The sequence below is a fragment of the Drosophila ananassae genome (assembly GCF_017639315.1).
Source record: "Drosophila ananassae strain 14024-0371.13 chromosome 4 unlocalized genomic scaffold, ASM1763931v2 tig00000054, whole genome shotgun sequence".
NCBI lineage: Eukaryota > Metazoa > Arthropoda > Insecta > Diptera > Drosophilidae > Drosophila > Drosophila ananassae.
Window position 1 is genome coordinate 7,920,167 of NW_025319037.1, and position 22,038 is coordinate 7,942,204.

The 22,038-nt window shown below is 36.8% G+C and overlaps 2 protein-coding genes and 1 long non-coding RNA gene across 6 annotated transcripts in view; 1 reads left to right on the plus strand and 2 right to left on the minus strand.

The window, feature by feature from the left end:
* Nucleotides 1-22,038, minus strand: part of LOC6502706 (growth/differentiation factor 8) — a 410,457-nt gene that overhangs the window by 290,675 nt on the left and 97,744 nt on the right. For all 4 annotated transcript variants that reach the window (XM_044717609.1, XM_044717611.1, XM_044717610.1 and 1 more), the window contains exons 3-4: nucleotides 13,890-14,040; nucleotides 11,250-12,225 (exon numbers count right to left, since the gene is read on the minus strand). In XM_044717609.1, coding sequence (XP_044573544.1) covers nucleotides 11,250-12,189 — 940 coding nt within the window. In that variant the 5' untranslated portion in view covers nucleotides 12,190-12,225; nucleotides 13,890-14,040. The remainder of the gene's footprint in view (nucleotides 1-11,249; nucleotides 12,226-13,889; nucleotides 14,041-22,038) is intronic.
* Nucleotides 20,590-21,213, minus strand: LOC116656378. Its single transcript, XM_032455868.2, has 2 exons — nucleotides 20,704-21,213; nucleotides 20,590-20,644 (listed from the first exon to the last, which is right to left on the minus strand). The coding sequence occupies exons 1-2, from the start codon at nucleotides 21,211-21,213 to the stop codon at nucleotides 20,636-20,638; spliced, it is 519 nt and encodes a 172-aa protein (XP_032311759.1). The 3' UTR covers nucleotides 20,590-20,635.
* On the plus strand, nucleotides 21,308-21,547 carry LOC116656381. Its single transcript, XR_004311345.2, has 2 exons — nucleotides 21,308-21,453; nucleotides 21,513-21,547. It is a non-coding gene; the product is annotated as an uncharacterized LOC116656381 (long non-coding RNA).

Consider the following 22,038-nt stretch of genomic DNA (forward strand, 5'->3'; position numbering starts at 1 on the left):
TGTATGCAATTCGATTTGGAGTTCAGGGTCAAAGTTTATCAGTACGGGGTCAGACGTCAGTATTTTGATAATCTTTTGTCGGATCTGCTCAAGCTTCTCTTTCCAATCAAACGTTTTAAGTTTAGAGGTCAACTCATAGAGCGGCTTCATCTGCTCTGAGAACCGCGGGACAAATTGTCTAAAATATGATGCCAAACCTATAAATTGCCTTAACTGAGTTGGCGACAGAACTGTCAGAGCTTCTATCTTACTTGGATTTGGTTTAATTTCACCATCTTTAATATAAAATCCCATGTACTCTATTCCTGTGCGAAGAAAAGCGCACTTTTTTATGTTGAATGTAAAACCTGCCTCAGTCAAAACTCTCAGTACAATGCTTAACCTTTCATATGCTTCCTCCTTTGTTTCTGCTACAATCAGCACGTCGTCTATGTAGACCACTACGTAGGAATAGGCTAAGTCACCCAGGGCTCGCACTATGGCACGTACAAAAATAGAAGAGGCATTTTTTAGCCCAAATGGCATCACTAGAAATTCATACTGACCCTCTGGGGCAACGAATGCTGTTCTTTCTATGGAATCAGGATGGATCGGTATTTGATAAAATCCGGTGGCCATGTCTAAGAGATCGCCTCCCAAGCGATCTATCTGATCAGAAATCAATGGCAACGGTTACTCATCTGAGACTGTGTTTGAATTTAGCTCACGAAAATCAAAACACAGTCTGTCGCTGTCATCTTTCTTTTTGACCAATAGCATTGGACTTGCAAATGGCGAATTGCTTGGACGGATCACATGGGATTTAATCATTTGATCTATTTTTTCCCTAACTAATATTTTTCATCTATACTGAGCCGATAAGGGCACCTTTGAACAGTTTTATTCTTATCTATCAAACGAATTTCTAATGCTCCTGTGGTTACGCGTTTAGTTGAGATTCCATTTATAAAAATGTCAGAGTAATGTTTCAGTATGTTTTTTAGTTTACATTTATCAATTTCACTTAATTCTATGTTGGTGTCAAGTACATTTTCAAAATTGGATGTATCTTCATGTATAGCATTAATAATCTTCGTTTTGTAAATATTAAGTTTGTCTGTTTCGATAATCACACCAAAACCAAGCTGGAATATTTCTTGTCCAATCATGATGTCATGTTTCAAATAATTTTTTTTTGCGCGGTTCCCACTGCATACGTACAGCCCACCTCCCGTCCAACCGACCGAGGGACGATGCCGCATGACGCACGGCTCGAATCGCGGGAATAAATCCGAGATAGTTAAGCGAAAAGTAGGAGAAAGATATCACGAGGAAGAGTGTTGCACAGATAAGGCGGTTAATATAAGCGATTTAAGATTGTTAGTAGAGCAAAGTGACAAGATGTGATAGAGACTATTGTAGTCCGAACATAATACCCTGAACGAATCGTGTTGGGCATATGTAACTATAATGGCTGAGAAGTAGAGGACGAAAGTTTCTAGTCCTTCTACTAGGAACGTACGCGTGTTAGTAAATGCAGGCTGTCTACATTTCCATAAATAAGATTATATAGAAACATGACACCCAGCACCGTTCCACGGATTGTTAATAATGGTAAGTTGATAAGTCAAAGTCTACTACGATAAGAGAGGAGGTAAAGATTTGTATCCCAATTAAGTCCCCTAAGCGCAAAAGTAAGAAAGTTTTTTTTGTACAGATTCAATGTGATCTTGGTGTACTCCATATTGAGGACTCCAGACACACGATCCATACTCAAGAATCGGACGGACCAGTGATGTATATAACGTTTTAGTTATGTATGGGTCATTAAATTCTTTTGACCATCTTTTAATAAAACCAAGCACACCCTTAGCTTTATTAACCATGGTAGATATATGGTCGGTAAATTTAAGTTTCAAATCTAAAAGGACACCTAGATCGTTAACCTGAGTTAATCGTTCTAAGGCGTTCCCATAGAGAAAGTACACAGCCTGGTGAGGACTAGATCGGTAAAAAGACATAAGTTTACATTTCGATCCATTCAGCATTAGGTTATTTGCTAAACACCAATTTTGAAGTTTATCCAAATCGGATTGAAGTCTAGACTGGGCGCTAGTGAATTTATACAGAAGGCATAGTTTAACGTCATCAGCGTACATAAGTACAAGTGAATTAGTTAAGGCAAGGGGCAAGTTGTTAATAAACAGGGTAAAAAGTAAGGGTCCAAGATGGCTTCCTTGGGGCACCCCAGATGTGGCGCGGACTAAACGAGAGGTAACGTCTTTAAAGAAAAGTTCTCCCAGATAAGTAGCTCGAAATCCAGATAAGAAGATCAGTTGGGAATCCCAAAAGACTGAGTTTACTTATAAGAAGCGAATGGTTAACAGAGTCAAATGCTTTACTGAAATCAGTGTATATGACGTCTGTTTGTAAGCCATTCCGGAAGCCATCCGTGATGAAAGATGTTAGCTCCAATAAGTTGGTAGTGGTGGAGCGGCGCTTCATGAAGCCATGCTGGCACGGAGTTATTATTGAACTACATAGGTGTTGCAAATGTGGAGTGATAAGTTTTTCAAAAAGCTTTGGAATTGCTGACAATTTAGAGATGCCTCTATAATTCGCAGCGTCGGATTTTTTCCCTTTTTTATGCAGCGGAATAATGAAGGATTCCTTCCACATAAGGGGAAAGATCGAAGTTTCCAGCGATAGATTAAAGAATTTAACGAGCGGTTTGCATAGATCCTCGGTGCAGTTCTTCAGAACACAGCCTGGTACTCCATCAGGGCCTGGCGAATACACGGGCTTGACCTTAAGAAGATCCGATAACACACCACTTTGATCGAAAGATGGGCGAAATATAAGATTGGCTGATTTGATATCATAAGTGTAAGGCTGAGCTGAGCTGCTGCTAGGTGAATACGTAGTTTAAAAAAACTGCAAAGTGATCGGCCATTGCCTGATCAGTGTTCGCATAAGAGTTCTCAAACGTAAGCAGTGGGGGAAAAGATACATGTTTACGCTTAGTGTTTACAAAGTTATAAAACTGCTTCGGATCCTGAGTAAACTGAATCCTGCAGCGGCGAATATTTATATCCTCGCATGCCAGTAAATCACCAATCAAGACCAATCAAATTCCGAAATTAAATTATTTAATTTCATTAAGTCAGCCTTACGAAAGAAACGAACTTTATGAGATTTAAGTGTAGACTTAATGTCAATAAAGGAGATGTTTTCAATTGAAACCTCAAGAGTGGGATGATATGGATCCTCAGGGTCAGAAAGGGCCAAAGTTCTGGAAAGAGTAATTCCATCAGGATCAGAAACGAAACATAAGTCCAGCAGCCGACCTAAAGAATTTCTAACGTGGTTAATTTGCCCGAGTGACATGTCAAACATGCCCACAGGGAAGTCGTAGTGGGAGTTAAGCTGTAAAGACGGTGAATTTTCAACATTTGACCACATAAGTTCTGGGATGACGTTGGGGATGGTTTTCGAACGTCTGTTCTGTAAACGAATAGCGGACAAATGTTGCCAGTATGTTGGCGGTTCAGACGAAGGTGGTATGTACGAACAGGTAACATACAAAGATTGATCGGACAAAGTGATTTTGATGCAAAGGAATTCAATGTCACCAAACTCTTGTGATTATACCTCTTCAGAAGCGAGTTTGGAGTCTACAGAGATTAACACTCCTCCTCCTCTTCGCAGAGTTCTATCACATCTAAAAGTGGTGTACCTACTAGGAAAAACTTCCGAACTTAAGATCTCCGACTTTAACCAAGTTTCTGTAAATACAATAATGTGAGATGCAAAGAAAGAACTATCAGAATACAGTTTGGGAAGTTTACTACGTAACCCTCTTGTATTCTGATAGGTAAGTGTTGGAGAAGACATTAGTTTTTTAAAACAGAGGAAGATGAAGTGGAAGGTTGGTCAGTGGCCGTAACATGTGGGAGTTTTACACCCGCAGGTTTGGTTATTTTTTTTTTCACCGTACTTGGCTGATGTTCTTGGACGAAAATATTCTCTGGCCAAAAGCTGGCGAAACAAATCGTCTTGAACATCTGCAAGGGCACACGTATTTTGAAAGATGACGTGTGCCTGGTGTATGAATATTTAAATTTTGTAATGTCCACCACCTTTATGTCGGCTTTTGCTTTGGCTTTGATGTAAGCCGAGATATCAATCTCCGAAGTATCAGGGGCAAGCCGGGAAACAAAAATGTGTTTCGATGGTGGGATCACCTGCAAGGGTTTTGGTGCCGCCGCAACTAGTACAGCGGCATCAGTACGTACCAGGGGTCCGGACGGTTGATTGCCCTGTTTGGTGACAGTTACAGGGGTTTGAATTATTGGGTCTGGGATCACTTGAAGCCACAGAGGACATATCGGACAATTGCTTATTAATCCTGAGATATTCGGAAGCCGAATTTTTCTGAGGTCCGGCCCCTGGGTTGGCCAGAGATAGAAGCAGCTGCATAGTTGTCGGCTGAGTAGGCTGAAGATTATTCGCTACAAGCACATCACTAAAAGAGGATTTTTTACGCTTTGGAAGCTCATTTAGTAGTTGAAGACTACTAAACTGTGCATCGAGTGCACAGAGTTGGTCATTGATTTTTCGAAAACCACTAATCAACTCCTTGAAACCGCTTTTAGTCTGCCTCATGAACGATCTCATTTCGTCCTGAACAGCACGACAACCGTCACAGCAAAAGTGAAGACCAGACCTACGCGAGATTGCATCCGAAACTGAGGCCGTGAACCCGGCACACTTAGCGTGTAAAACGTTTTCACAGAGCCAGCAATGGATGGTAGGCTGGGAAGACGAGATTGTCTTATTGCAAGACTTCAATGCACAGACCAATTTAAATTCCATAATTATTAAGATTTTAAATAATTAATTTATTAAAAATTATTAAAATTTCAATAATTAATTTATTAATAATATTGATGAACCTTGTACCACTGTACCAGGGAAAAGGGGAAGATTGAAGAGAGCAGTTAGTGCGAGTTAGTAAAATGCAAGGAATAGAGATAAGAATCTCTATTGAGCGAGAAATAGGAGCAATAGAATAGAAGCAACACCGTATGAAGAAGAAGAGCAGGGCTATGTTTGGAAGAAAAATTTATAAAATTATTATTTTACCTCCAAATTTATCACTGCACACGCGAAGCGATACGGATCTATGAATTGCAATATTTTATTATTTTTATTTTTTTTAAGTGAATAGAAATAAACACCGATTGTTTATGCAAATCTAATAAGCAAATTTTATGACAACACAGTGCGCACAGTTGTTACTTAATTTTTCTTTTATCAAAGAACACTCGCCACCCGAGTCCAAAAAAATGGAAAGGTCTCACGCCTTTGATAGAATAAGCCTTTGGGCTGAAGAACTTGACATATGTCCACGCGCTTCTCCTTGTACTCGCCGTTTCCACTGGTGCTACCTTTGGGGCATACAGTAGCAATAGGTCCAGCCTCACCACACTTGTAGCATCTTATGTTTGAACGCTCCTTTACTCCAGAAACGCTGCTTCCACTGTAGTTCTTTCCTTTTATTGAGAATGAGCTCTCCATGCGAGCGCGGCATTTAGCGTATTTGTGGACAATTTTTCCACAACTATGGCATTTTACGTGCGACTGCACGTGGTGGTTTTTTCTTGTCCAAACTTGACGAAGATTCATCAATTTCTTTTTTACGCTTCTTGAAGGCGTAAGCCTGCAGCTGCCGCTGTAGTTCATTACGTGTCGTCACGCTGGTTGTTAAAACCCCACGCAGCAAATTATTGTCAATTTGCGTCATGTGGGCTAACGCTATTGACACCGCAATCTCTTCCAGCTCCGTAGATTTCCACTTGGATAGTAATAGCGTAACTATGCAACTGCCATATTCAGCAAAGCTTTCTCCAGATCTGGCAGCCGTTGTCTCAATGCCCACGAATCGCTGGATGAACCGTTCCTTGAATTGGGTCCAGGTGATGCCAGCAAAGCATACCTGTGACAGCCATTGCGAAGCACTGCCTTCCAGCGCTTTGCTTAGTGCTATTACTAGGGCGCTGCCTTCAAGTACGTTATCTGCGAAGATTAAATCGACCGTAGTGCCATGCTGTTGGATCCGTCCCGCACCATCGGGATTAAATTTGGGCAATGTGACATGCGTGGTCTTCCTATCTGACGCCGAAGTTTTGGCGCCTGCATGGCCTTTATGATTTCCATGAGGTTTTTGTTTTGCTCCTCCAGCGCTGTCGTATATTGATTTGAACTTTGCCCTTGTGGCGAAGGAGATCCCACTTCTGATGTAGTAGGTCCAGTAGTCCCTGTAGTATGTCCAGTAGTTCCTTCCATTGTCACTTAATAAAATCTATGCGGCAGCACAGCAAGTTCCGCTCACGTTCGTTACCATCACTCGACTAACACATTTCCTCTCATCGACCATTTCTCTCACCCTTCTCTCTCTTAGCCTTCTCTCAAGTTGAGCCTCTGTCGTCATCTCTTTTCATCTCTTTAAACTTTTGGTAACTCGTCAGCGGACCTCACTCACCAGCAGAGACTACCACCGTCTCTGCTGCTATGCCTTTCGCATAAATTCTATACTCCCCGAAATTAGAACTTCGCGACAACTTTGTTTGTCCTTGAATTCTACTGTTTCCCGACATATATAAAATTAAATAAATTTTAACTTTCATTTCGATGCAAAAAAAACGAAAGCAATAATAATTAAATAATTTAACAAATACTGCTTCTATTTAAATTTGTATTTCAAAGTAATTCTGTGAATTAAAATTTTTTTTTTTTTATGATAAACAAGAAAGAAAAGCTAACTTCGGGCGGAGCCGAAGTTGATATACCCTTGAAGTTGAGTCGCAGTCCGCTAGGTGGCGCCACGCATCTTATATTATTAGATATATAGCGGATCGTATATAGTCGGCCGATCCTTATGAAATTTCGCATATTTCATCGCAAATTTCATATCGACTCAACCTGATCAAGAATATATATACTTTATAGGGTCGGGGATGTCTCTTTCGTTGCACACTTTTGACCAAAATTATAATACCCTCTACAAGGGTATAAAAATACATTATTAATTTTCAACCAACGAAAATAATTAATTAATTAATTGATAGTATAATAAATCTATAAATCTATAAATCTATAGTCGAGGCACTGAGTATTTAAATATTTGTTCGCCAGTGATACCAAAAACAATATACCGAACCAAATTGTAGGGTATCGCGTCACTTGGCGTTCCGTTGAGCAAAAGGAGCCAAAAATATATATACGTGCATAGAGTAACGCAGCAGTGGATAACGGAGGGAGGCGGAAACAATAAGTTCACCGCTGCATCTATTTGTATGTACCAAATTATTTATGGAAAAATATATAAAATAATTTTTTCGCTGCACTTTATCTATTTTATAGGCAAATATTTACAAGATCGAGAACGAGGGGTAGGGGGCAACAGTGATTTTGGAATAATTTAAGCGTCTTAATTTTGTCCACAGGCAATTCTTCATTTATATTGGCAATATTTTAATGAAATTAAGAACAACATTATATATTGACTTTAGCTCTACTATTTTGAAGTACGTATGCGCCAAGAATTGAAAGGATGGTGCAATATTCCAGCATAAGATGAATATTAATTTGTCTTTTCTCGACTTTAAATTTTTTGCACAAATACAGGGCATGGGGATGACGATGACTCCTTTAAAGGCGCTGAATAAATTCAGTTGTTAAATAAATGTTGTTTCGCGACGCGAACTTTAAATTGTTTTTTGTTTATTGTTTTCAAAGTTCACAGCACTGCCGTCGCGATTTTTCTTTTTTTTTTTATTATTTTTATACCCTTGCAGAGGGTATTATAATTTTGGTCAAAAGTGTGCAACGCAGTGAAGGAGACATCTCCGACCCTATAAAGTATATGTATTCTTGGTCAGGATCACCTCCTGAGTCGATATGAGCATGTCCGTCTGTCCGTCTGTCTGTCTGTCCGTCTGTCCGTCTGTCTGTCTGTCGGTTTCTACGCAAACTAGTCTCTCAGTTTTGGAGCTATCGAGTTGAAACTTTGCTCACATCCTTTTTTTCCTTGCACGTAGTATATAAGTCGGAACGGCCGGGATCGGTCGACTATATCCTGTAGCTGCCATATAACTGATTAATCGGAAATGCCATAACTTTGGTGTTTTTTAAGTTAGAAAGATGGGACTTGGTACAGATTACTCTTTGGCCGACTATATACGATCCGCTATATATCTAATAATAAGGGATGCGTGGCGCCACCTAGCGAACTGCGACTCAACTGCAAGGGTATATCAACTTCGGCTTCGCTCGAAGTTAGCTTTCCTTTCTTGTTTTCTATGTATTCTTTGTGTCACTGTCACTAGTTGCTTTATTTATAAAATTATAATAAAAAAAGTCCACCCGGGGGCTCCAAAATGTTTAATGAGATTATTTTATCTCAACTATTTTAAAAACAAAAGGTGGATAAATTTTTATACCCTTGCAGAGGGTATTATAATTTTGGTCAAAAGTGGCAACGCAGTGAAGGAGACATCTCCGACCCTATAAAGTATATATATTCTTGATCAGGATCACCTCCTGAGTCGATATGAGCATGTCCGTCTGTCCGTCTGTCCGTCTGTCTGTCTGTCTGTCTGTCTGTCTGTTTCTACGCAAACTAGTCTCTCAGTTTTAAAGCTATCGAGTTGAAACTTTGCACACACCCTTCTTTCCGTTGCAGGCAGTACATAAGTCGGAACGGCCGGGATCGGTCGACTATATCCTATAGCTGCCATATAACTGATTGATCGGAAATGCCATAACTTTGGTGTTTTTTAAGTTAGAGGTTGGGACTTTCCACACATGTTATGTTTGACCAAAATATCTTATGTACAAAGTTTCATAAGGATCGGCCGACTATATCCTATAGCTGTCATAGAACGAACGAAATTGGCATAACTTTGGTGTTTTTTAAGTTAGAAAGATGGGATTTAGTACAGATTCTATTTTGGGAAAAACCTAGCGGACTGCGACTGAACTGCAAGGGTATATCAACTTCGGCTACGCCCGAAGTTAGCTTTCCTTTCTTGTTAATTATAATTTAAAAGTGTTTCTTTGTTCAAAACGTATCTATTGCAGGTTGAGCTTGTTTAGTAAAGCTTCACAGAAGTTGTAGATAGCCATGAATTTTTGAAAATATGAGATTAAAAACTCCAATTTAATTGAAGAAAATATTGTTTAACCCCCTATAATAAATTCAATAAAATTATTTCGAGTTTTTCCTTAAACCCAAAATTAAAACATGGTATGATCTACTGATTTCAATAATAATATAAAAAGCTTCCATAGAAAAATTTTTGGGGAAAAATCATAGAAGACCAAACATTAATGTAGAAAATCTGAGATTTCAACTTTGGATGAGTATTCCAAAGATATGCTAACTGCTAGATACCATTTTTTCGTTTTAGTTGGTACACATACATTTCAAAAATGATATGTACTAGAAACAGTGATGGTCATCGCCATTACACGGCCTACATAATTCAATATATGGTAAAATTTGATCGATTTCTTCTCCTAGGTGTACCGCGGAAACTGTGGGTGATAGAACCTATGTTTGTTCTGGACTTTGATTAAGGGGAGCTTAAAGGTTATGGAGCAGGTGAAATTATGCGTGGAGATTTTTTGCTGTTGGCCAGTGTTATGCTACATTTAATATTTAATATTTAAAGATTAACATATCGATTCGTAAAATAAACCCCCACTTGATACATTCAATGGGATAGCATCTTAGATTAAAGATTTTTAATCTAAAGATTTTTAACACTTGCAATTAAGTAGCAGCTTATATTTATACACATAGGATAGAAGATAGGATCGTATATAGTCGGCAATCCTTATAGAATTTGGTAGATCGGATTAGATTGCCCAAAATGGAATCCGTAGAAAGTCCCTCTATCTTTAAAAACCAAAGCTCTGGCATTTCCGATCAATCAGTTATATGGCACCTTTAGGATATAGTCGGCAGATCCCGGCCTTTTATATGCTTATATGGACATTCTCATATAGACTGTGAAGATGATACTGATTAAGAATATATATATTCACTGCGTGGCCCAGTTTTGACCCAATTTATAATTCCATCTGCGAGGGTATAATAACGAAATAGCCTAACCTTGACCATAAACAAATAATATCCACAATTATCACTAAACAGCATACTGAAAGCATCCAGAATGGAAGTTACACATTTCGGAGCGGAATAACACCCTTCGCCCCCGCCAGGAGGAGATTATTGGCACACCGATTGTCGCAGCGCAGTGATTCCCGTGTTCGCATGCACAATCCCTCCCTTCGGGTCATAAACCTGCATCTGTTATCTGTGGCGGAATTCAGGGTCTATCGATGCTGACCTAGCTCTTACCCAGAAGAAAACCCTCGCAGTGTGTGTTCTTAATGGACGGCGGAGAGGTCTACCACCAGAGTGGTCGGCAGGATCAAAAAGTACCGAAAACCAGCCCTCACAGATAGGCCCAGAGTGGACAAAGGCGAAAGGAAGGCGATAAAATAGACAAAGTATTTGAGAGGCTGGGGGCTGCGATGCCCTCAGCAGCCATTGTGATGACTGAAGGGCTTCTGATCAACCAGTACGGTTTTCGATAGGGAAAGTCGATGGTTGAAACATAGAAATAGTTTCTAACGATGCTAGGAAAGCCATAGCTGGATTCAGGAAGAGTGGCTCTAAAAAGTACTCCATCATAGTCACCCTGGACATCCGCAATGCTTTCGACGCTGTGAACAGGGGCAAAACATTGGCAGCCATATGGCAGATCAATGTGCCCAGCACCCTGATAAAGATAGTATTAACCTACTTTAGCATTGGATTCCTGCTTTAGACACCGACACGGGCACGGGATCCTAAAGCTGCTCCTCCCAGCAGGATGTAACGTCATAGCCTTTGCTAATGACAATGAAGAAGAATCAGGAGGAGGTAGAGAGGGAGGCTTACAAAGCCATCAAAATAATGAAGAAATGGCTTCAAGGTTCAACCTTGCATTCATTCCATCATTGATGAAAACTAGAAACCACCCCGCCCAAACCCTAGCTATTAATGGCCAACACGTAAATTTTAGATTCGACAAGTAAATAAAAATAATGGAGAAAAAAAAAATTTAATTTGTATATATATTTTTAATATTATTACATAATATATATTTGCAAACTAATTTATTTTTTTTAATCATGTTAATATTTCATTTACTTACGTTCAGGAAAGATGTAAATGCTGCTGATTTGTGAAAGAACACTTTCATAATCATCGGTTTTGATATTTGTTGGAATTTTTCTTTTGATGTTTTTTTCGTTGGACTCTCTTTTATAAATATTTGGGAACTCATTTACAGTATTAGAACTATCCCCTTGCATTTGGGTAGATTCGTTGTCCTTAAAATCTTCGATATTTGCACCGCGAAGCTGACTAACATTTCGTTTAATATTTCGAAATGCATGGTTCGATATTACATTTTGAGAAGATACATTGTAGTCTTTATAAAAGTTATCTATTATATTTTGCGGCACAGGTATAGGTTTTGTTATATTTGGAAGTTGTTTAAGATTTAATCGCATAAGTATATGCATTTTTATAGACTCCAAACTGTCTAACCTTGCTTTCTCTCGCAATTGCCGTTGTAGCATATTATCAAAATTGAGCAAAATATTGCGGTTCATCGAAACTGTTTGAGCATTGGAAAATATGTCAATTTTTGACGAATTGAATGAGCTATACCTTTTTAAGCTCGCTTCATTTACTTCGATTTTATTTAAATTCGAGTTAACATCAATCCGATCTGGGTCGGGAAGCGCATTTGCATTAAAATTTGAGCTAAATATGTTATATTCGGGTCTTCCACTGGAATTGAAAAACTTTTTGTAGCTTTCAGCATCCTCTTGTCCATAAACAAATTGAGCAGATACAAACAGAATAATTGTTGCGAGAAACAACCAATTTTTTACATCTTTGATTCTTAATGTATTGGAAATAGGTCGTGGCGAAAGAGAAATTCGCGCAATATTGGGTTCGAACAACTTTTCCTCTATGGATTTCGGTTTAATTTCTTCAGGAATAAATTTTAATTTAGCAATATATTTAAGATATTGTTCTTCATGTCTATGTTTTTCCCAGCTACTATACTTCCTGGCCGACATGATTCTCAATCAAGTCATCAAAATCGTTTTAAAGGGCTATAAATAAATATGGTAATATTTTTGTGCTTATTTATTTTTTTGTTTTATATTGATCAACAAATTACACTAGCTTACACTAAAAATGAACCTCCCTAAAAAAGTGTTTTTATTCCCTTGCAGATTTTATTATAATTTTGGTCAAAAATGTGCAACGCAGTAAAGGAGACCACTACGATCCTATAATGAATATATCAGGAGGATAACCTCCTGAGTCGATTAACCTCCTGAGTCCGTCTGTCTGTCGGATTCTACGCAAAATACTCTCTCAGTTTTAAAGCTATCGACTTTAAACTTAGAACATATGCTTCTTTTGTTTGAAGGCAGTTTACAAGTCGGAACGGCCGGGATCGGTAGACTTTATCCTATATCTTATTGATCGGAAATGCCATAACGTTGATTTTTTTTAAGTTAGAAGGGACTTTCCACACATGTTATATTTGGCCAAAATATCGTATCTAAAAAGTTTCATAAGGATCTTAGAATGATCTTATAAAATGATTGGAATCGAACTTTGCTGTTTCTTAAACTAGATACAGATACTAGATACTAGATGAAACCAACACCATATTGCGCAATCTAATCCGATCTGCCAAGTTCATCCTACTACAGCGGCCGACTATATCCTAAAACTGCCATGTAACTGAAAGATCGGAAATGGCAGTAGCCTGTCGATTTGTAAAATGTTTTTTATACCCTTGCAGAGGGTATATTGATTTTGGTCAAAAGTGTGCAACGCAGTTAAGGAGACATTTCCGACCCTATAAAGTCTCTCAATTTTAAAGCAATCAAGTTGAAACTTTGCACACATCCTTCTTTTGTTTGCAGACAGTATATAAGTCGGAACGGCCGAGATCGGTCGACTATATCCTATAGCTGCCATATAACTGCTTGATCGGAAATGCCATAACTTTCGTTTTTTTTAAGTTGGGAGAAGTTTAAATTTAAGAAAGTTGGGACTTTCCACACATGTTATATTTGGCCAAAATATCTTAAGACCAAAATTTCATAAGGAACGGCCGACTATATCCTATAGCTGTCATAGAACGATCGGAATTGGCATAACTTTGTTGTTTTTTAAGTTAGAAAGTTGAGACTTAGTACAGATACTTTTTTTGACAAAATAATCTGATTTGCCAAATTTCGGGTGACTATATCCTATAGCTCTTATATAACTGAACGATCAGAATTGGAATAACTTTGGTGTCTTTTAAGCTAGAATGATGGGATTTCATTTTTGGCTATCTAATCTGTTCTGCCAAATTTCATAAGGATCGGCCATCTATATCCAATAGCCGCCATATAACTGAACGATCGGAAATGGCACAACCTTAACTGCAAGGGTATATCAACTTCGGCTCCGCCCGAAGTTAGCTTTCCTCCCTTTTTTTAATGAGATATTACCAAAAAATTATACAAAGACCATATATAGCTGAAGAATTAAAAATTTTCTGTAGGCATCCGATCTGAATGAATTATGTACTAATTGAATGGTATGAATTTAATTAGATAATTTTTGTTCAAACATTTTTCAAAATTCGTTTGGTTTGGGAGAAATTAGGGTGAAAGTAAAACAATTTTGAATCACTAAATTGGGGCTGGTGGAGACATTTTAGTCCACAGATAGAATATTTTACTTTATTATACCTAAAGACGCATTATACCTAAAGACGCATCGATTGGTACCTCAACCGACCCGCTCCAACATTTCGTTCAGAAGTTATTCAAGAAATTCGATTTTTAGAGCTCTTTCCAAATGAAGGCAGCTTGTCCCTCTGTTTGTCTGGTTGTTTGCTCTATGACCTAGAGGCAGTTCTGAAAAAAATTTGAGATTTTTGTTACTAAAATATGAGCAACTTTTTGAAATACCTTAAGTTTACGTTAAAAAATTAAAAAAAAACTTTGTTAATTAAAAAATTTATAACTTCATAATCAAGGAAGATATTAAAACGTGCTTTACAACGTTAAAAAGGTTTCTTAAATATCTATTTCAGTTTTTTTAAGACCAAAGGTTTTAGTAGCAGACAAAAAAAATACACTGAAAATTTTTATTTAATTTTTAAATTATTTTCATTCTGAATCCCACTTTAATTTGAGGATTATTTTGAGATAGAGCTATCCGATTCGACACTTACACTCACATGATACCAAGTATATCCAATTTTTGACAAATTTTACCATGTCCACTTTCACCCCCGGAATTAAAATCTTACCAATGCTTAATTTATAACACAAAAAAAAAATTCAGCCAAATCGGAAATATTATTTAATATTAGTTTTTTAAATAAAAAATATTACATTCAACATTACCAAAAAGTTTTAGAAAAGTTATCACTGTGGACGGCAGTCCACGAGGTGACGACCCCTATATATACTTTTTATTGAATGTAACAATTAACTGTTATTTATACAATTTTTAAAATTAATTATAATTAAGAAAAAGGCTATATTATTCTAATAGGAAAACAATTAATTTATATTTTACTAGCTGTACCCTGCCACTCTTCTCGGTGGCGTATTTGTGGTTGGACGATCATGAAATGAAGAACACGACAGACACGCTTTTTTGTGTACCTTGGTATATTCATCTCAAACAATGAGTTTACATGCTCGCAGTTCTTTTCCCATACCTGATGTTAAAGTATATTTGAAGAAATTTATGTTCACTGTGTGGAACGGGAGCAGGGCGCCAGCTTTGTGATATATTTGCCCTTTGATTTTGAAAGTTGGCATGAATTCGTCAGTTACAATTTACGAACCAAATGACGTCATTTGGAAGCAAGAATTATATTTCCTAATATTTAATAGGAAATGCTTCGATTCAGCAGTGGTTCCAGCAAGCAGAGTTCGCAGTGGCTCTAGTGGTGTTTCAAGTTGACGTAATTTGATTTTCCCGCCAGAACAACTTCAGAGCCTGGCAGCAAGTGCAGACATGGCTGGATCAACAGCTGGATCATATCAAAATGCAAGAAATTTCTGATTTCGATCTACTGTTATCTGTGCATGGAATTCAACAGACCTTGCCCTATCGTGTTCATGTCTTTGCGAGCGAATTAAATCTATTGCTGTTAATCTTCAAGCCTGACTCCACGCCTTTCTGCTGCTTCCATGATAACGTCAATTACATAGCTGTAATTTGCGTTTTGTTATTCCAAGTCTGATTCTTTTTTGTTATACCACGTTTTATAGTGACTGACGTTTCATGTCAAGTCACACGGGAACGCTGTCGAACGGGATAAAAAGTATCCTATGTCCGTTTCCTGGCTCTAAGCTACCTTCCTACCAATTTTCAGCCAAATCTGTTCTGCCGTTATTGAGTTATAAGTGGTGTAACTAACACGACTTTCTTTTATATACATATATAGATTACATCTAGGGTTAATTCAGGGGAAAATAAATGTGACAATAGGTTATAATTTTTACAGATAACACGAAAAGGACCGCGAAATTAGATCTGCAAATTGGTAACCAAAGGGGTCGAAAGAACCTGGTGGACTTGTTTGAAACAGAAAAAAGTATCTTTTCCAGTAAAAGTTTCGAGTCAACTTGACCGAGAATGATTTTATGAAGGAGCATGACCTCAGCGCAAGTACGACGTACCTGCAATGGTGGAAGGTCTAATAACTTTAGCCGTTAACGTTATAATGGAAGGAGACCATCTGAGTCTCAGTTTAATTATTTTAGGGCAAATAAAAGAATCTGCTTTTGCACTGATTCAATACTTCTTTGATGAACCACATACTGCGGACCCCAAACGCTTGAAAAGTATTCCAGGATCGGTCGAACCAAAGAGACATACAATGTACTTCTCTGGCTTTATTAACTGTTACAGAAATGTGTTCATTAAACGATAGCTTGTGGTCGAAAATAACCCGATTTAAAAAGTAATTCCCAAGTGAGTACGAGATGACATGCTACGTTTAGTGAGAGGAGATTGTTAGAGCACCACAAGAAGACTTCATCAAGGTCAAGAGAAAGAAAAAGAGAGCTTGACATCATCAGCATACATAAGTGTAGTAGCATAGCTTATGACACTAGGTAAGTCGTTAACAAAGAGGATAAACAGAAGAAGGTCCTAAGTGACTGCCTTGCGGAACACCAGATGTAACTTTTATAACTTGAGATGTGATGTTCTTGAACAAAACACGCTTCGTACGATTCGATAGATATGAAGTCATCCATTGTATGATATTAGGAGGAAAATTCATAAGATAAAGTTTCCGGAGAAGGAGATTAACAAAATCGAAAGCTTTACAATCGGTGGAAACTACATCGATTTGCATTCGTTTCGTTTCGTTTCGTCGTAATTCGTTTTTAACATTCGTTAAAACATGCTGGGTGGAGGAAATTATGCTTCAGAATTATGCAGCAGAAAATGAGATATCCAAGGTTGAAAGAGCATTAAAAACGTCGAGATGATCAAATTTAGAAAATTAAATATTGTTTATATTCGGAAATTTATAAGGATATGTAAAATTTAAATGGTTGATTGAAAAAATAAAGCGAAGAGTTTAGCAATACCTTGTTCTGAAGAATCGGAAATAATTTTATAAGTTAGGAAAGGCGGAAAAAGACTTGACTTACGTTTCATTTCGGAAGTTTCGCGATGTAACGCTTATAAAGTTGGTTATAAACTGGTTGCGAATGTGAAGAAAGTTTGTTTCAAGAAACATTTTGTAAACTCTAGACTTCCTTTTCTTAAGACGAGAAAGGTATTTATAAAACCTATGCGGTTTCGTTGATGAAGACGATGAAACTTTAGGAACAAATTTGTCCAACGCGTTATGGATTACATCATAAAAAGAATCAGTTGCAGCATCAATAGAGTTAAAATATGAAAGATATTCCCAGTCAATTCCACCTAATGATTGCGAAGAGCATTAAAATCCATTTTTCGGAAACATTTAGTACGATGCTGAGCTTTATAGTTAGCATGAATATTAGGGACATCAAATAACACAGAAACCAATAGTGTAGAATGGTGTATGTCCTCAGAAAGCGATATTGGAGAAAATAGGGTCTAGAGATCTGCTAAGTGTGTTTAGGACGGGGTTAAAATAGCAATTTCAATTAATTCTTCAATAAAGTCGTTGTGACACCTGGGATGCAAGAAATTGTTATCTTCACATGGGATCCAGGAGGTTTGTGGAAGGTTGAAATCACCTTTAATTAGGACAAAATCAGAGTCATTGACTAATGATAAAAAAACTTAATAGCCTCAAGGTGGTGAAAATATACAGTCTCCTCAACCGATGGAGGTATATAGGAACAGGTCATGAAAATATGAAACGGACCAACAGCTATTTTTACAGCGATGAACTCGATTCAAAACTGATTCGGGAAAGAGATTAGTTCAGCTGAGTATTTATTATTAACAGTAATGAGGACGCGAAAGATGGCCTATCCATTCGAAACACAGTGTACCTTGGAAAAAAAATTTTATAATCAGAGACAGAGGAATTAAACCAGACAGCATCAAAATCAAAAGAAGCATTCTTAGTAAAAAATTGGCTCAATTTACTCAGAATACTTCGAACGTTTTGTGAGAGGGCCCCACCAGTGAGAGGCCTAGGAGACGGTACCACAGGAACTTGCAGGTTTTCTAACGATGGAGGATCCAAGACGATAGGTGGACCAAGACTCCTCGACGATTCCATTGGCTGACTTGGTGAACGAATCACTTCCACAGGAACAACAGTAGGCGATGAAGTATTAGACGTGAATCGCATGAGAAGCAGGAGTACCCAGTAAATTGACCGCCATCGGGTTGTTGTTCGGAATTTTTCTCCTTGGAGATTCACTTAATAACTTGAGACCAAGAAATTGAGCCTGAAGTGTAAGAAATTGCTTTTTAAGTGCAGAAAATTGCTTCCGGACATCTAGAAAACCATTTCTCGTCTGCTTCATGTAGGTCCGCATCTCAGTCTCAATCTGTCTACAGGCAATACAAAAGCATGTCAGACCAATATTATTTGTGATAAGATCGCTTATCCGTCCATTGTGCTCACCACCAGAACATTTAATATGTGAGCAGTTATTGCAAAGCTAGCAGGACAGATAAGAGTCACCAGTGAGGGATCCTCCAAACTCGCATTTTTGAGCAGTGCAAATTAGACTCCTTATTGATTGAGATTTGTCCACTGTAGTGAGAGCGAGAAGAGTTCAATTAGAAACTCTGTGGTAGAGAGGCACGTTCGGATCAGGCACGTCGATGAGAAGATGTAACAAAAGAGATACGAATAACCGCTTCGGAGCAACAACGATGTTACGGGTTACACGACCAGAGAATAAAACTCAGGAAGAGAATATATATATGAATATTTGAAGAGCGCGGCAGAAATAATATTGAAGAATAATATTGTTTTTACGAAGTATATGGTTCGTATCAAAGATATAGGCAATCTGATGAGAGCAATCGCAAAAACACGCCGGGATACGGCAAAGTCAGATTAAAGACTGCATCCGATATATAGCCGAAGAATTAAAAATTTTCTTTGTGCATCGGATCCGATGAATTATATACCAATCGAAACGATTTTTTTAATTAGATAATTTTTGTCCAAATATTTTCCAAAAGTAATTTGGTTTTGGAGAAATTCGGGTGAAACTACAAAAATTTGGGTCTATAATCCAATTTGGTGGAGACAATTTACTTTTAAAGACGCATCGATTGGTACCTCAATCGACCCGATCCGACATTTCGTTTAGAAGTTATTCAAGAAATTTGATTTTTACAGGTTTTGCCAAATGAAGGCAGTTTGTCTGGTTGTCGGTTTGAAATATTTTTTTCTTGGCAATCCTGAAAAAAATTGGAGATGTTTGTTACTATCATATGAGCAACTATTGAAACAACTGGTTCAAATACCTTAAGCTTACGTAAAAAAATTTAAAAAAAATGTTTAATTAAAAAATTGTACCTTTATAATCAAGAAAGATATTGAAACGTGCTTGAAAAGGTTTTTTAAATATCTTTTTTATTTTTTTTAAGACCAAACGTCTTAATAGTAGACAAAATAAAAATACACTGAAAGTCTTTTTTTTTAATATAAACTAGAGCAATATATAATAAAAGCAATATCAACAAAATCAAATGAGTCTTTTTTTTTGCAATATAAACAAAGTCAAATGAGTCATTTGTGCTTCTTTATATTGCACAAGGAGATTGAGATGATGCAACTTTTAGCATAATTAGATTACTGAAATCTAAACAAATTAGTAGCATAATTAAACACTGAAGTCGAAAAAAATTGAAGTCTAGTCTAAGTTAGCATAGGGCGGAGCGGGAGCGAAATAAAAGCTCAGTGGCGCTCTCTTGCGAATTCGCCCCACTTCGCCGCAGTAGATGAGCTAGGCTTAAGTTATTTTTGTTGAATATATCGAATTATAACGTCTAGCCGAGTGCATGTACTTTTCTTTTCGTCGTTTTCGAAATTTATAGTAAACAGCCACCTTTAGTTTTTTTGAAATTGTTGAGATAAACTAATCTCATTAAACCCAACTTTTGATATATCGCTTATATCTGGCAAAATTCGTTAACTCAAGATATAGTATTATAAGTGCAGCTACCAATTTTGTTGTATGGTTAGTGGTGTTACGTACATATACATACATATGAACATATGTACATGGATATGTATATTTGAAGCATTGATGCTAATATTTTTTCGAAAAAAAAGACAAATTAAGAAAAAAAACAGGAAAAATAGGATGAAAATATTATAAAAAGGATAGAAAAAAGGACAAAAAGCTTGTTTACAGTAAGTTTATTTTTTAATATTAAGATAATAGATTTAAGGCATTTTTGATTATTTTTCTTTCGTCATTATTGCTGTCCTTATACCTAAGTAGTAGGGCGGGTCGAATTCCAACAAGTTGTTCAAATCGAATTCTAATAGTGCGGAAAACTTGCTACGGAATACTACAAGCATTTTGCAAAAAAAAATTTTGAAATCGGTCAATATCTTCTGTTCGCGCATCGCACTTAAAGTTTCGAAAATACCGAATTTTCAAAACTTCTTAAAAGTACGATTTAGTCGCAATTTTCCAAAGTTTTACTTATTATTATATTTATTTTGAATCATTTAAAAGGATTTTCGTAATTAGGTAAATCAATAGTGGTTTTAAGAATTTAAAATAAATAAGTTTTTAGTACAAATTTCATGCATTACGATTGTTTTTCACGCTCAGCTTTCCCCAGGATCAACGACGAGTGAAAAATCTGATCCCATTTTTGTTATTGCTATTTTTTTATTTGTTTTTAATTATTTTTTTTATTTTTTTAATGATTTATATATTTTTTTTTGATTTTTTTTAGATTTTTTAAAATTTTTGTTGTTTTTTTTTTTAATTTTCTTTTTGTTTTTCGATTTTGTTTTATTTGTCTGTTGTATACTGGGACTTGTTCTCAAATTTAGGCAAACTGCAACGAGAATATAAAGTTGAGAGTATGTAACCATCCCTATTGTGATAACCACATACCTTCTTCGACGCTTCAGTAACAAGCTTAACAGTTCGCTCTACTGCTTGAGTGTGGCATGGAAAGCTTAGCAAGTTGCTTTGACCGATTGATAGTTGGTTATCAATGGAAGATACCAAAACTGCATTTGACACATTCCTAAGTACTGGAGGAGGTGATACTACTGTAGAAGACCAGTCGATCATTTCATAGTACTTAGTGGCATTAAAGTTTAGTTTTGGCAAAAGGAACGAGCGCACCGAAGTCTCCGCAGTAGGAGTCTTCTCTCTGGCTTTTAAAATTCTTTGCAACCCGATCTTACGTACATTAAGATTTTCATCTGTGAGCATAGACAAAAGCAAATTTTCAGGATGCGCGAAATAAGCATTGTGTTGAATTACAGGATCAACTACTTTTAAAAGACGTTTTGGCAAGTATCGAGAATTTTTAATCATAGTGAAGACATGTCTCGCACCATCTGTTATTGAATCACTCATTTTTATTTGAAACCAAGTAGGTAAATACACTTTCATTATAAATGTAACTATGTGAACTAAGTTTTCGGAGGGCTCTTCACTCGATATGTATAATCTAATGCCACTAAGTACTATGAAATGATCGACTGGTCTTCTACAGTCAATGCGTCAAATGCAGTTTTGGTATCTTCCATTGATAACCAACTATCAATCGGTCAAAGCAACTTGCTAAGCTTTCCATGCCACACTCAAGCAGTAGAGCGAACTGTTAAGTTTGTTACTGAAGCGTCGAAGAAGGTATGTGGTTATCACAATAGGGATGGTTACATACGCTCAACTTTATATTCTCGTTGCAGTTTGCCTAAATTTGAGAACAAGTCCCAGTATACAACAGACAAATAAAACAAAATCGAAAAACAAAAAGAAAATTAAAAAAAAAAAACAAAAAAATTTTAAAAAATCTAAAAAAAATCAAAAAAAAATATATAAATCATTAAAAAAAAAAAAAAAAAATCATTAAAAACAAATAAAAAAATAGCAATAAAAAAAATGGGATCAGATTTTTCACTACGTCCTCGTCGTTGATCCTGGGGAAAGCTGAGCGTGAAAAACAATCGTAATGCATGAAATTTGTACTAAAAACTTATTTATTTTAAATTCTTAAAACCACTATTGATTTACCTAATTACGAAAAAACCTTTTAAATGATTCAAAATAAATATAATAATAAGTAAAACTTTGGAAAATTGCGACTAAATCGTACTTTTAAGAAGTTTTGAAAATTCGGTATTTTCGAAACTTTAAGTGCGATGCGCGAACAGAAGATATTGACCGATTTCAAATTTTTTTTTTGCAAAATGCTTGTAGTATTCCGTAGCAAGT

What these genes read in the sequence shown, in the direction of transcription:
- LOC116656378 (XM_032455868.2), bottom strand. Translation starts at nt 21,213, where the DNA reads ATGAAAGTGTATTTACCTACTTGGTTTCAAATAAAAATGAGTGATTCA.